At 32.3% G+C, this 14,514-nt stretch overlaps 1 protein-coding gene across 4 annotated transcripts in view; it reads right to left on the minus strand.

The window, feature by feature from the left end:
* Positions 1-14,514, minus strand: part of LOC111613531 (kinesin-like protein KIF20A) — an 83,359-nt gene that overhangs the window by 53,279 nt on the left and 15,566 nt on the right. For 3 of the 4 annotated variants that reach the window (XM_023354877.1, XM_023354876.1, XM_023354874.1), the window contains exons 2-7: positions 9,121-9,317; positions 4,410-4,668; positions 2,788-2,975; positions 2,580-2,700; positions 2,311-2,499; positions 2,132-2,243 (exon numbers count right to left, since the gene is read on the minus strand). In XM_023354877.1, the coding sequence (XP_023210645.1) occupies positions 2,132-2,243; positions 2,311-2,499; positions 2,580-2,700; positions 2,788-2,975; positions 4,410-4,668; positions 9,121-9,294 (1,043 nt within the window). In that variant the 5' untranslated portion in view covers positions 9,295-9,317. Of the gene's footprint in view, positions 1-2,131; positions 2,244-2,310; positions 2,500-2,579; positions 2,701-2,787; positions 2,976-4,409; positions 4,669-9,120; positions 9,333-14,514 lie in introns of all 4 variants that reach the window. The other variant, XM_023354875.1, reaches the window with a different exon arrangement.

Genomic DNA, 14,514 nt, shown 5'->3' on the forward strand with positions numbered 1-14,514 from the left:
CGCTTGAGATCGAGTCTGTTTATAATTTGAAAGGTAATCTTGTCAGTTGTATATACAAAAGGTAAATTGTTTACAAAATGAGTCTTTGTTTATTATCTGATAAATGTATACTTTTTTCGTCAATTGATTACGATTTCAGATGCCTTTTGTGTAAAATCCAAGTCGGATGTAAGCAAGCTAATAAATGTTCTCGTTAATCTTATCTCGCCTTTTGGTTCGTTCATGGTTACAAGAAATCACCACATAGAGTCTCTCAAGTCTCCGTAGATATAACAAACAGAAATAAATTACACAAAATAAATTGTAGCTATGCATCGATTCCGCGCGACACATCCGAACATGTAAGCCGAACATTAGTGTGGGGAGAGTGAGTAATCAAGGGTTGCATGGCGCTCAAACAAAAGACGAATCGACGAGATTTGAAAATTGCGTAACTCTGGGTTCGCATAAGTCGGGGTATGACTGTATATATAAACAGAAATAAAACCATTTAATATATATATCTGAAAGTTCTATGCAGATCAAAACATCATTATGTTATCAAATAGAATAACAATTTATGACGGCAAGTAGAAAGGAAAACATTAATTTATTATAATGAAATACAATAATTATAGAACTGACATTTTCATTTAAAAATATAAATTTTTATATGTATCAGTCATTATAATATATGTACAGAGTGTAACAACATTCACCTAGCATTTTGAAACACATCTTTTGTTCAATTATTGATCATAAGGAGTGATAACAAAAACATACATAGCTATCATGTTGTTACAACACAAGAAGAAATATTTCTTAAAAATAACTTCACTTAGATGTAATCTATCCAGGATCACACACTCATGCACTCGACTGACCATGTTTTCCATAACTTGTATCAACTGATTTTGTATGCATGATAATTTAGGTCTAAATGCAAAATCTGACACTAAGCTCCGACAGGATAAATGCCAATACATGTTTGTATGTCAAACATCTCTGGCTTTGATTAACAACACTCGTCACATGCTCAATGTTCTCTAACATCCAAATAGATTTCACATTTTCTTCCTGTTTCTTGTCTAATGCAGAAGTCATAGCAGGAAACATCTCTGTCCAGTTTGTGATGGTATGATGATCAGGTACTCTCCCATATCTTCCAATATTGAAGTGTCACCTAAATACTTCTGTATCATGACAACATACTTGCTATTTTTGAAAGTTTCAATAGCAATGCATGATGTCAGATAGAACAATGCTCTATATTTACTGAAATGGCATCTCTCGCCAAACAGGTTTGTGCATGTTGCATCAACCCCAATTCAAGCCAAGTCAAAATGATAGATGAATGCTGGTAACCCCTGTGTATAGGTATGTCTTTTACAAAATTAGATACTGTATAAGTAACACATTAATACATTAATTGCTGATAATAAAATAACATTAAGGTTTTTTCATTGTAAGTTGTTTTAGAGTATACATACATAATTGTAAAGTATAATAAATGTTTAAAACAATATTGTATAATATAAATATATCTGAATTATATCACCTAAATTTTGATGTCAGTCATACATACTCAACTTTTGCTAATCCAGCCAATCCTCACATAGAGAGTTGTCAGATTACCAAGTGTATACAGCCTAAAGGAAATAAATGATGTGACCTGTCACCCTTTGATCTAGATCTATCTTGGAAACAGGCAAGCAAATACAATATTGTGAAAAGAACTGAAACAAAAGTAAACAGGATGTGTGACATAATTGATACTTTCATGGAAGAGAAAGCACATCACACTGAGGAATATGCCACATACTTAAAAAGTCAGATTTTTAAGGACGGATTAGAAAAAGTGTACTATAATAAGATTATGTGATTTAAAATATATAATCAGGAAATATATAAAATTTTGATTTCTTATTATCGTTGTTACAATGTGGTGATAAATTTTCTGTAGCATTATATATAGCAAACAAAAATACAAATTAATAATTATTTGTATTTGATGCAATTCACAAAAAAGTTGTATAATTTATATTCCTATTATTATTAGTATATAATTATTTAAAATTACATGTAAAATTTATTATTCCAATAAATTATTAAATATATGAATTTGTAAAATAAATAAAAAATTTCAAAGTACCTTCTGCTAGACTGATGATTTAATTTTGTCGATGCTATGCGCAAATTTTTTTGCCCAAACTTCAGGATTTCATAAGCCTCTCTAGCCGAGGTTACGAATATTTCACGTAATCCTGTAAAAATTTTTAAATTACATAATTTTATTCATTAACTTTTTTCAAAACTGAAACTTTATTTTACCTTTAACATAAGCATTTCCATTTTTATCCTGACCTAAGCTTAGCTTAGTCTCGTATCTGCTAGTCGATGGCACTAATAAGTCAAAAAGATGCTCATTATACACTTCAATAAACGAAACCCATATCAAATATACAGTTTTCTTATGATCCGATGAATCATTTTCTTCACAAGGCACAACAGAAAGATTATCTGTTGAAATGAAAACATTGAAACAGATTTTAATTTTTAAATTAGCAGCTTTAAATCCATAATTTAAAAAGCATACAAACCTTGATTTTTGAATAAATTATATTTGTTTGTGGCATCATTAGATGTGTTGGACGACTGAAGGGAAGCTGATCTCATTGAGCTGCTGTATGTACAACTTACTTCTGAATCATCATCTGTTAGCTATTAAAAATAAATTCCAATATTTATTTTGGCATTATTTGAACAAATAATTTCTAATATTTACTTTAGTTATAAAATAATACTAACTTCATTATCAATTACACCTAATAGTAATTTTTTAGCCAACAGTTCCTCTTTTTGCTGTTTGTCGGACAGACATGTTACTTCATTTGAGTAATTTGGTTTAAATAAAGGACTCTTCATTTGATATCCCTGTATGTTATTAAAAATAATGCTTAAAGTTCGTGGAATCAGACCAGGCTGCGAAGGCTTTCCTAGAAAATATAAAATAAGACTGATGAAAATTTATAAATTGTAAAACTTGTTAATAAAATTCATGTTGAGAATAATTTTCCTGACACACACTGTGATTATCTGCCAATTTTCACTCGAATCACAAACTTGTCAAACAGCCTTTCCTTTATCCACTTTCACCAAGAGTATCTTTAAAAAAATATGAAAAAGTCTGCAAACTACAAATATTCGTCTACCACTATAATCTTTATCAAAATCATCAAAGATTTGTACATCTCTCTCATCTTTACTTCTCCCCTTTCATTTTCAATAAATCAATCCATACTTTAATTGATATTACACATTCTTAGTTAAAATTTTATTTTGAATAATTTTCTGGTAATTTGTCATTTCTATATAATTTTTAGAGGACTATTTATAAATTTCTATTTAGAAGTACATTATTGATTTTGTTCTACTTTAGTTAGTAATTTACTTTAGTTTTTTAGTATTTTAGTAACATTAATAAATATAAGCTGAGCAATTCACTAACTCTTAAATCCATGTCATTAAATATTATTGATGTAAATTTTCTAATTTTTTAAACCTATTTGTAGGTCCTTTTATTTGGAAAGCCACACTCAACAAGAAGACATTTGTTTAATTACAGATTTGCATTTCTGGCTTACTATCTTCCCTTCAATTCCTTATTTTATTTAGTAAACTTAGATATGAGGATAAGAAATAAATAAGACTGGTCAAGGCAATCTGATAGCAGGCTCCACAAAAGTAAATTAAATATTAATTTTGTTTAAAATAAATTTTATAAATTCTTGGAATCAAGTAGTTGTCACGCATGCATGTGGACATGAGCAAATAAATAGATTGAACAAAACATAATACTTTGATTCATATTTTGAATTCTGTCAATCACATCTTTTGAAAGTGAGTCTTCCACAATCATCTTACTGTCAATTTAGCTCCTAATAACTTTTTCTTTACCCAAAATTATTGTATAGGATTGTTTACATTAGTTGAGTTATATATGAAGTAAAAAAAAAAAAACAAACTACAAATTTGACATTTTAAAACTTAATTCACAATTTTTTGTTTTTGTTTGGAACAGAGTGGAAAAAAATGAACAAAATCTCTTTGAATTGATGAATGTGCACTGTATTAAATAAATTCCTTTTATCTCTTAACATGTTTTGATTTTTAGACCTATTTATGGAACTTTTTATACAAAATAAGAAATTATTATTATAACAAAACTATCTGCTCACATATGAAAGTAAATAGAAAATTTGGGAATTTTCATTTAATTTAACAAAAAATAAGAAAACAGACAATGCAATAAAGTCTCTATTATAAAGAATACAATACGTGGAAGATTCCTACAATGCAAAAACAACTCAAAGCAATTATTATAATTTTATTCACTAAATGTCAATATATATAACTTTTAAATCAATTACCTTGAATTGTATATGATTTTCCAGAATTTGTTATTCCATATGCAAATATTAAACAATTTTGTCCATCATTAAACTGTTTTATTGTATCGCTCATTGTTATATTAAAGAATTCTTCTTGTCCAACTTCTGGTCCGCAGACTTCCGTGAAAATAAATTTCTGGCTTAACTTACTAGTATCTTGACTATGTGTCTTTGTGAATAAAGTCTTATGTAATGGATGCATGATTACTGTGCTCTTATCAATAACTTCAATACAATCCTGTAAGAAAAATTTCATAGTGTATTTAAGTAAATATCTTAAATTTTTATTTAAAAGTAATACTAGAAGTAAAAAAGAAAATAAAAATAAAATTAATACACTTAATTTAAAAAGACGAAACTTCCAAATTTGAGAAATCAAAATTGTTCTTTATTTTAAAAATTTTTCAATCATTCTAGAGCAACCTCAGCTTGCTGAGAGTATGAATGAACAGTAAAGAACACACAAATTTAGATTTATGTTAAAACATCAGCAGTTCTCAAAATATGATCCATGAATAGATAATAGTCCAAGAACTTGAGTCTGTTGGTCCAGACTGACCTAATCATTTTTCCAAAATACAATTCTTTGCTGTTTAATCAGAGAAAAGAACATTTTCATTTACTGCATCTATTAAGTCAGGTTACTTGATATATTGTGAATGAAAATACAGTGGTGTCTCATACAACGTACTTAATCCGTTCCAGGTGCACGTCCGTTAAGTGAAACGTCCGTTATACGAAACGCATTTTCCCATAGAAATACATGTTAAAACATATAATTCGTTCCGCAGCATAAAATAACCGTACTGTACCATAAAAAATGAAAATGGAGCAGACATCAATTATGCCGGGTAGTCAGATGTGAGGAGGAGGTGGAAGAACACTTTCTTTACACATTCATACAGATACAGACTTTTTACACATTGCAGCGGGTCTTTTTTTATTGTTTTTTAATCGGAGTCAGATTCAGGAGAGGCTACCGGAACTTGCAGGGTCAACTTCTCTTGTTCCATCCTTTGTTTTTTGCCCGCTGGCTTCTTGAAAAACATGACCAAGGTGGTCTGTTTCTCTTTCTTCTTTAACACCTGTCGGAAATGACGGACAAAGGTGTCATCGTAGAGATCATTGATCCTGTTGGCCTCAGCTCTGTTTGGATAATGAGTGTTGGTAAACTCCTGAACCTCTCCCCATTCGACAAGAAAGTTTTTGTCAACTTTCACTCCTGATGATTTCTTGCTTTGTTTCAATTGAAATCACCTTTCTGTTTTTTTTTTTTTTTAGAAGCCATGGTGCATTATAAATGACTTAACTTGCCAGATTATATGATACGAATAATTCTTTATTAATTAAGATCACTAAACACTTCTACGAGCTACTCTCGCTCCGTTTGTTTTTTACAACCTCTTTTCATCCCGCCACCTCGGCATCTACACAATTACATTTCGTTTATTTAAATCGTCAACATATACTGTATTACATTACATTTAATGTTTATTTAAATCATCAACATATATTACATTACATTTCTACTTCAGATATACTAATAATACATTCTAATAATACTAATATATCCTAAAAATAGCAGATTGTCATTGGCAACGGCAAAAGAGTGGAAACATCATTCGCACTTGTTCAAAGAAAGTCCATTGTTCGCCTCACGTAACTGCCGAACGGAAAGTCCGTTGTTCGCAGCAAGTCCATTGCTCGAGTCACGTAACGGTCAAACAGAAAGTCCGTTATTCGAGGCGTACGTTATACGAGGCACCACTGTATTTTGTGACTTACCTTGGACTTACCTTTACCTCTGTAAATGTCACATAAAGTGACATTTACAGGGGCAAAGGTAGTCCATGGTTCATTTGTGACACAGTTTAATTAAGTAGTCCACAGATTGACAACTTTGACAATCACTGTTCTACATCAGTGGTTTCCAAGCTAATGAAATCTACATAGATTGACATTTTCAAAAAGATTAGTTACGAGCACTAGTAATAAAGATTCTTGAAAGCATGCATTAAATAACATGCACAGTCTTAAAAGGTCAGTACGTATCTAACATACTGCATCAAAGTTATACTTCAGTCTGTAAGCTTCTCATTAGCTGCGTTTAACTAATTCACATGCATATAAGCATAACTCTGAATTAGTAATGAGAACTGACCACACTATGAGGAAATGTAAACATACTTATCACATTGAAATAAAGTAACATTCTATATATTCTAACATTATATTGTGATTCTATCAGTATAATTTGAGGAAAATATCTACATTCTAGTTGTTACACCCAGCTCCACCCAGGTATATAAAGTATCCATTGCAGTAATCATGGCCCCCACATCCTACAGCGGAGCCCCCAGACCAGGATCATTGGCAAGCTCCCCACTTGAACCCTTAGTGGGTGAGGCAAGAAACCTAACCTAGAATATAAATTAAACAATGTCAAGAATTAAATATTCCAATTAAATTGAACTCAATATTCCAGAAGAAAAATCCAAGCAAAGCAAAAAATACAAGCTGGCCATCTTCATACCAGGCCCCCTGACTAGAGTCCGGTCAGTCACTACCACAAGGAGACCATGGCAGTAATCAATTGTAAATTTCAAATATGTATGTGGTAAAATCCATTTTAAGAACAATATCAGAATACCTATTAATCACTGGTGGGCATTTATTAGAATTTAGAAAGTACCATTCAAAAATGAAAAAACCCAAGTTGTTAGATGTGGAAAATTAAACACTTATGTAGTTTTCAGTGTAACATTTTTAACTCCATGCTGATGAATACTATATGCTACCCATCTCAGTAATGATATAATGTGTGCACTTTTCACTATATCATTTCACAGTAATTAAGAGAATCTAATATTTGGTTTTTTTAATTATATCCTTTTTTTTACAGGAATTATATTTAATTTATTATATTTTAATTTTTTTGCCAATAGATAACACTACATGTAAAACCAGTAAATTGAATGTAGATAGTATGACCCTATTATCTAAGGATTATCTAAGTTAAAAGTATGTTAATGTAACTGCCAAGTTTCATAGCAATTGGTTGAACAGTCTAGGAGTGTATAGCAAACAAACAAACATCCTCATTTATATATATATATATATATTACTAGATACCTTCTTAATGTTTTTGGGCTCTTTGAACTGCTCTGAAGAGCACTAGTCTAATATAGAATAGCAGCTTGGAAAATGTTGTTCTACATCAGTGGTTCCCAATTAGTTTTTCCTGCGTACCACTTCAAGAAANATTATCTAAGTTAGAAGTATTTAAATGTAACTGCCGAGTTTCGTAGCAATTGGTTGATTGGCCTAGATGTACATAGAGAACAAACAAACAAACATCCTCATTTATATATATATATATATATTACTAGATACCTTCTTAATGTTTTTGGGCTCTTTGAACTGCTCTGAAGAGCACTAGTCTAATATAGAATAGCAGCTTGGAAAATGTTGTTCTACATCAGTGGTTCCCAATTAGTTTTTCCTGCGTACCACATCAATAAAGAGCTCAAACTCGCATACCCCTTATAGCAAAAATTCATATTAATCCATACTAATATAAACTCGAAGGTAATTCTGACTGTCTGTCACCTTTTCACGTCTAAACCGCTGAACAGGTTTTAATAAAATTTGGCACAGAGATAACTGACATGTTGGAGATGGACATAAACTACATTTTACTGAGAAAATATCTTACTCCCACGAGAAAATTCGATATAATGCAGGCAAAGCTGTGGGTAGACAGCTAGTGATAAATAGAATAAGTTTCTCTTACATTTATTACCTTTAAAATAGAATTCTAATAATAATGAAAATAACGTAAGGTTATTTAATTTTAACATGACAAATGTGCATGATTTTCTTTTCACAACTTTGTAAAATCTGGTTGCTTTTTGGTCAGCTTCAGTCTCGAGTCATCTTAGAGTCGAAGTTGGTAACGATGTTTAGTTTTTGTGTTTGTCACGGCCAAAAATTCGCTCTCGCAGAGGTATGTTGTGCAAAATGGTAGTAAATATTTTATTGCCGCTTCGCTGACATGATGATAATGTTAATTGTACAATTTTTTTTCTTGCGTAAGAATTTCATTTAGGTATTGTCACAAATGCATTTTTTGATGAAATTTCAAGAATATTTTTAGTTATAAATAAACGAATTTGTGCATTTGACATGTTGTAAATTGCCGAATTTTTGATGATCCACCCATTATTTTTTTGATTGCTTCATCTCATGCGTTTAAATTTTAAACCTACCAGTTTTAGATTGCCACACGTACCCTTCATGCAATTTCACATACCCCTGGGGGTACGTATACCACTAATTGGGAACCATGGTTCTACATCATTCTTTGAAAGCTAAAGATAGTCAAAAACATTTCTGAATAAAACAAAGAATAATTTTGCTTTCTTGAACATAGTAGTTTGAACCTTTTAAATGACAACAAAATGCCAAGTCTTACATTTTCATTTTAATAAATTTAATCTAGCAATTTATTTAAAACACACACACACACACTTAAATTCTACCAATCTGCAAAGATTTGTAAAAATCCAGCTGCAATAGTTAATGCTTAATTTTCTAATTTAGCAAATCAAAAACAGGAAAAATATCAAGTAATTTTCAGTAGTTTGATAAATCTTATATATTATTTAAAAATTAATAGTTAAACTGTTACCTTATTTCTTTCATTTAACTTAGATGCTCTAATTCTCAAATAAACTTTCACTTTTTCAGACACATCTACAAATTCATCCACTAATTTTCTTCTCAATTTATCTTCATCTTCTGATGGAGTGTCTGAACTAAGTGTAGCATCACATAGTGAAGGTGTGTAGAACTTGCCATCCATTTTTATTTTTTAATATCTACAAACTATAAAACAAGTATCTGTAAATAAACAGTATTCAGAAATGTGTTTTTTAGTCTTAAAATATATATAATTATTAATGTTTTTAAATGTTTATACAGGTAACCCCCATATAACACGGCACTTCTATAGCACGGATTCGCTCTAACACGGTTCGAGAATTGGTACCATCCCCCATATAACACGGTACTTTTATAGCACGGATTCACTCCGACATGGTTCGAGAATTGGGTAAAACCCTCATACAACAGGAAATGTAATAAATTTTTACATACTTAAGTAATAATAGTTCACGAAAATTATTATTTTCGTGAACTATTAGTACTTAAGTATGTAAATTTTCTCTTCTCGCCTTCTGTCGATACACGTGGTCCTTCTCGAAACTTGTTTCAATGTTGCCAGATCGCGACGCTTCTGCTTCTGATGTTGCCGAATGTTTTTCCCTTATTCCATACTTGCTTTATTCTTCATAAGTGCTTAGCACCATATAAGGAAATTTATAAAGACCTTTTAACTAGAAGCAAGCAATCTAAAATTACATACATTTTGCAAAAGGTAAAGCATGGATCTGAAGATAATGCAGAAAAATGCTCAGAGGATAAGGATAACTTGCCAAAAAGAAAACGCTCTCGGTTAATTAATAGTGTTTTTAGTGATGACGAAGAAAACATTGTTTAATTTATATTAATATGTATCACTTAAAAAATTTTAATGAAGATATTTATCTTAATTATGAAAATATACTAGAATGTTTTTTAATTTTTGGAACCTAACCCTTCTTTTCATATTAGTTCTTTGTTTCGTATAACACGGATTCGCATAACACGGCAATTTTTTGGAACGTAACTACCGTGTTATATGGGGGTTACCTGTACATAACTTAAACCTAGTTTACAATTACGATAGAATCCCGAAAACTCAACTCTTGATAACTCGACATTCTGTAAACCTCATTATGTCATTAAAAAAAATACATATAATTTAATTTTTACCACTATAATTTAACACTGGGATCAAATAAGTTATCCTTCTCCACTGACACCACCATATAATAACATCAATTCCACATGTTAACAAAGATGATAACCCTTTTTCTAAGATGCCACTGCAAAACGCCATGACACAAATGTCAAAAACTTCAAAAGTAGCCAATGAATAGCCAATATTTTTTAAATTAATAATTTAATTATTTTTCCACCACAAGAATGCAAGGTAGCATTGCAGTAAAGCACTGTACAAATGCTATTCTTCTAGATATCAGCCAATTCCTGAGATGCAATCCAACATTAAGACAAAGTGGAAACTATTGCTGAATCTTGTGCTGTTGACAGAAATATTTGTATGTGGTGCTACATGGTCAAGATAATGCCTTGATGAAACCAAAAGGTTCAAGAAGGTATACAGAAAACTTGCTTAGCATGGCTGAGTTTATGATCTTCTGAACTACAAAATCAATATACGTAGTACGATCCAAAAGTTCGGGGACTTGGCTTAAAATTCCTTACCTTAAAAAGTTTATATTGCCGATGCACAACCACCTTCAAAGTAATCACCTTGGGCAATGATACACTTTTTCCAGCGCTTGTATAACTTCTGGAAGCACTGCTGGAAGCCATTTTTTGAAACCTCCCGTAAGGCCTCCTGCGATGCTGCTCTCACCTCATCTGATGACACAAAACGGCGTCCCTGCAAATGCTTTTTCATTGATGGAAACAAATAAAAATCATACGGAGCTAAGACCGGTGAAAGCACATTAATTTGAGATTTGGCGAGAAACTGTGTGACCATTTGGGACCGATGTGCAGGTGCGTTGTCATGCAGAAGGTACCAGTCTCCATTTCGCCAGATCTGCGGCCGTTTACGACGAATGGATTCCCTCAAACGATGTAAAATGTCTAGATAATTGAGAGACCAACTCAACATTTTCCTCGTTCCGTGAAGTCGAAGGTTGGCCAGAGCGTTCATCTGCAATGGATTCTCGGCCCTCTTTAAACCTTTGATTTCACCATGATAGAATCACCGTACACCTTTCTTAGCAATTTTAAAGTCTTCATAGATGTTTTACCTAAACGCTGACAAAATTTAATGTTGCAGCGCTGTTCTTGAAACTCCATTTTTATTACATCACCAAACAAAGGTAACTATCTCCGAAAAAAAGCAACAGCACTCGCGATTTAATCACGTGGCATGGGCGAAATCAACTTGAACACGTAGGGGTAGTTTGATAGAATCCATTTCATACGTTGTAACTTTAAATATATGCTTTTGTTGTCATACATTACTGCAGTCCCCAAACTTTTGGATCATACCATGTATATGTTAGACTGGATGTAGCTTTTCAGAGATTAGTAAAATCAAGTTAGACTCGCGTAACTGGTTATATAACAAAGAACAAAGAGTGCACAAAAGATTACACAGTCGTCACTCCCGGAAAGTCAGCGCTTGAAAAGGGGAGAGTGAAACTAGGTCACCTTGCCCGAGGGGTCAAGAGCGCCACCAACCTTTTATTACGTCATAAGAACGTTACAGCACATCGCAATCGTTGATTCCAACAGTATAACAAGGTGTAAAAAAGTTGCAGCCAAAATTGTAAAATCATCAAAAGAGAAAGCGTGGAAATTGTTTGGCAGAAAACTGGACTCTGAATACACAAAAGCAAACAAAGTATTCTGGCAGATCATTCATTATCTTTCATGGGAAAAGAGAATACTGCTTCCTGAATAAAGTGTGACTAGCTTCATAGAACTGTGTAAAATTTTCAGTTTCAGGGCTAAGGATCAAATAGAAACTTTGTCACTGTCTTCAAAGGTCCTTTTCAATCCTTCCACATTGGCTTTTGTTAGAATTCTCACTTTTCTACAGGATTCCTTTCTTTTACATGGCAGTAATCCACTCTCAAAAGATTGGAGAATGCAATATACAGTTTATTTTGATAAGTAACTTAAAAATGTAGAGTGGATGTCACAGCAACAATTTTACTGATTTAAGAGAAAAATTCACATAAAAAAGGCATTAAAGAACATTTTTTAAAATTTTCTTTAACGCTTTTTTATTCTGATATTCCTTCGTCTGAAAAATGGTTTAGAGTAAACTTTTTTTAGTTTCTTAATGTGTAAAAGTTGTATAATCATAAAGTATCTCTTTGCTACTTTGAAAGACAAAGAAAATTGAATGCAGAAAAAGATTCTAAAATGTCCTACAGCATTGAATGCACTTTCAAATTACAACATATCCAGCATAATTAAAATTATTAACTGTTAGCTAGAGAATGAGATATTTTGTCTGGATTTTTTTCTGGACACCTGTTAGAGAAGTACAAAAAATCCTTAGTTAAGGTGATAGATTGAACTACAAGACAGGACAGTTAAAAACAGTGATGAATTAAAAACAAAATTTCTGAAGATAAGCAGGGATTAATAGCTTGGATGGTCTTACTACTCTAGATTTGGAGTCTTCATTCCTGGATACAAAGCAGGAACCAGTCTATATTTATGTCAAAGGTTGTGTTTTAAATAAATTATTACTAGCTGCAAAGTTTTCAGCTTTGCCTGCCTTTCTAGCTTCTTTCAACATCTCAAAAATCAGCTTAGCTTGATAGCACAGTGTTATGAACAACTGGACAATTCTTCACTTTTACTTGATTATCACACCATAATTTTCAGCATTGTTTCCATCTAAGCAATAATACCATGACATTTACAAATTAGGCTTTAATTCAAGGATCGAGCATTTTTCACCACATTGAGAATTCTTTCTTTATCTTTTATGATTGTTCTTACTGTAGATACCAGTAGCTCAAACTTCTTTGCCAATTCAAAAATTTTCATACTGCTATCAAAATTCTTGATAATGTTAAAGTTCTACATTCCAAAGATATCATTTTCTTTTTCTTACTAGGTCCAGGAGAATCAGATTTACTTTGATTGGGTTTGATTACCTGTATGGGTTTAGAAAACATAACAAAACAATCTTAACTTTCATTGATTGTGGAATCGTAATCATGCGAGTCCTCCCTAAAGCCCTGCTAGCCGCCTCACTGTGGCGGGGAGGTGTTCCTGGATAGGTTGGGCGATATATGTCTGGAATACATATTATATTCCTGATATGGCTTCCCAAGACATGAAAGCCTTTCCAATATGCCCAGCTAAATGCTATCAGGCAAAAACGACAAAACAGCATCAGTTCCCTATGTTAAGGGCGACTGTCAGGGTGTCTGACTCCATGTTAGGAACGACCCATTTTTCAAGTATGATGGTAGCTGGCATGTGCACTCAGGCCAAGTCTTTGAGTAATATCATCAATAGGTTGCCAAATATCTTCAGATATCCTGGCTTGTAAAACATTCAAATTCTACATGGTATACTATCTGAATAGAATTCATGCCAGCTCATCTGTCGCCCAGACTAACAAGAGTCACCTATCCTGTTTAGGCAGAGGACAGGGTAAGGAAAATAAGCTATGGTCTCCAATCCACCACAAATTAAGGATTGGACAACTTAACAGAGGGTTTCTCTAAGGCCAAAGCTGAGATCCTAAGTAGAATGATGTCTGAACTTGAAGAAAGATGGAGTCCACTTTAAGAAACCTATTTATCTGAAAGTTCAAAATTCAATATCCACATTCCTGGCTTTTTAAATATTTGTTTTAATTATCATCCGAAGCTCAGTCTTGCTACTTTCATCACTCACCATTTAAAAACAATTTCTGATACTCTGCACTCCTATTATTTAAATTATCAACAACCATGAGGCAGATAATAGTGAGGGCTTATCAGATCAATGATGGACACAAATGCTCAGGGATCAAAGTAAAAATGTTTAATACACACAAAAATGACTACATAAGTATGGAAACAAAAAACCCAAAATGCATTTTGGACTATTTTCCGATAGAAAATAGTCCCTCATCAGTTGGTATTAACTAAAGGTTTTAATATATTTAAAATTATACAAGGTAAAGATAAACTTAAAACTATGCCTAAAGCTATATATATATATATAAAAATGGACATGTATGTCCCTATATTTCACTTTTTCGCCAAAACTACACATCGCACATGAATGGTGTTTGTATGTGGTAGTAGCCCCAAGTCTCCATTCGTGCATAGGGGTGGTTGCATCTCGATAGCTATAAGGGTGCGGGAGATATGAGGCTGAAAGTGGTTGAAAGTGGCTTTCTATTTCGAATGTTTTGTTCGAATTT

Source organism: Centruroides sculpturatus, unplaced genomic scaffold (assembly GCF_000671375.1).
Source record: "Centruroides sculpturatus isolate CEXI.00-Female unplaced genomic scaffold, Cexi_2.0 scaffold1871, whole genome shotgun sequence".
NCBI lineage: Eukaryota > Metazoa > Arthropoda > Arachnida > Scorpiones > Buthidae > Centruroides > Centruroides sculpturatus.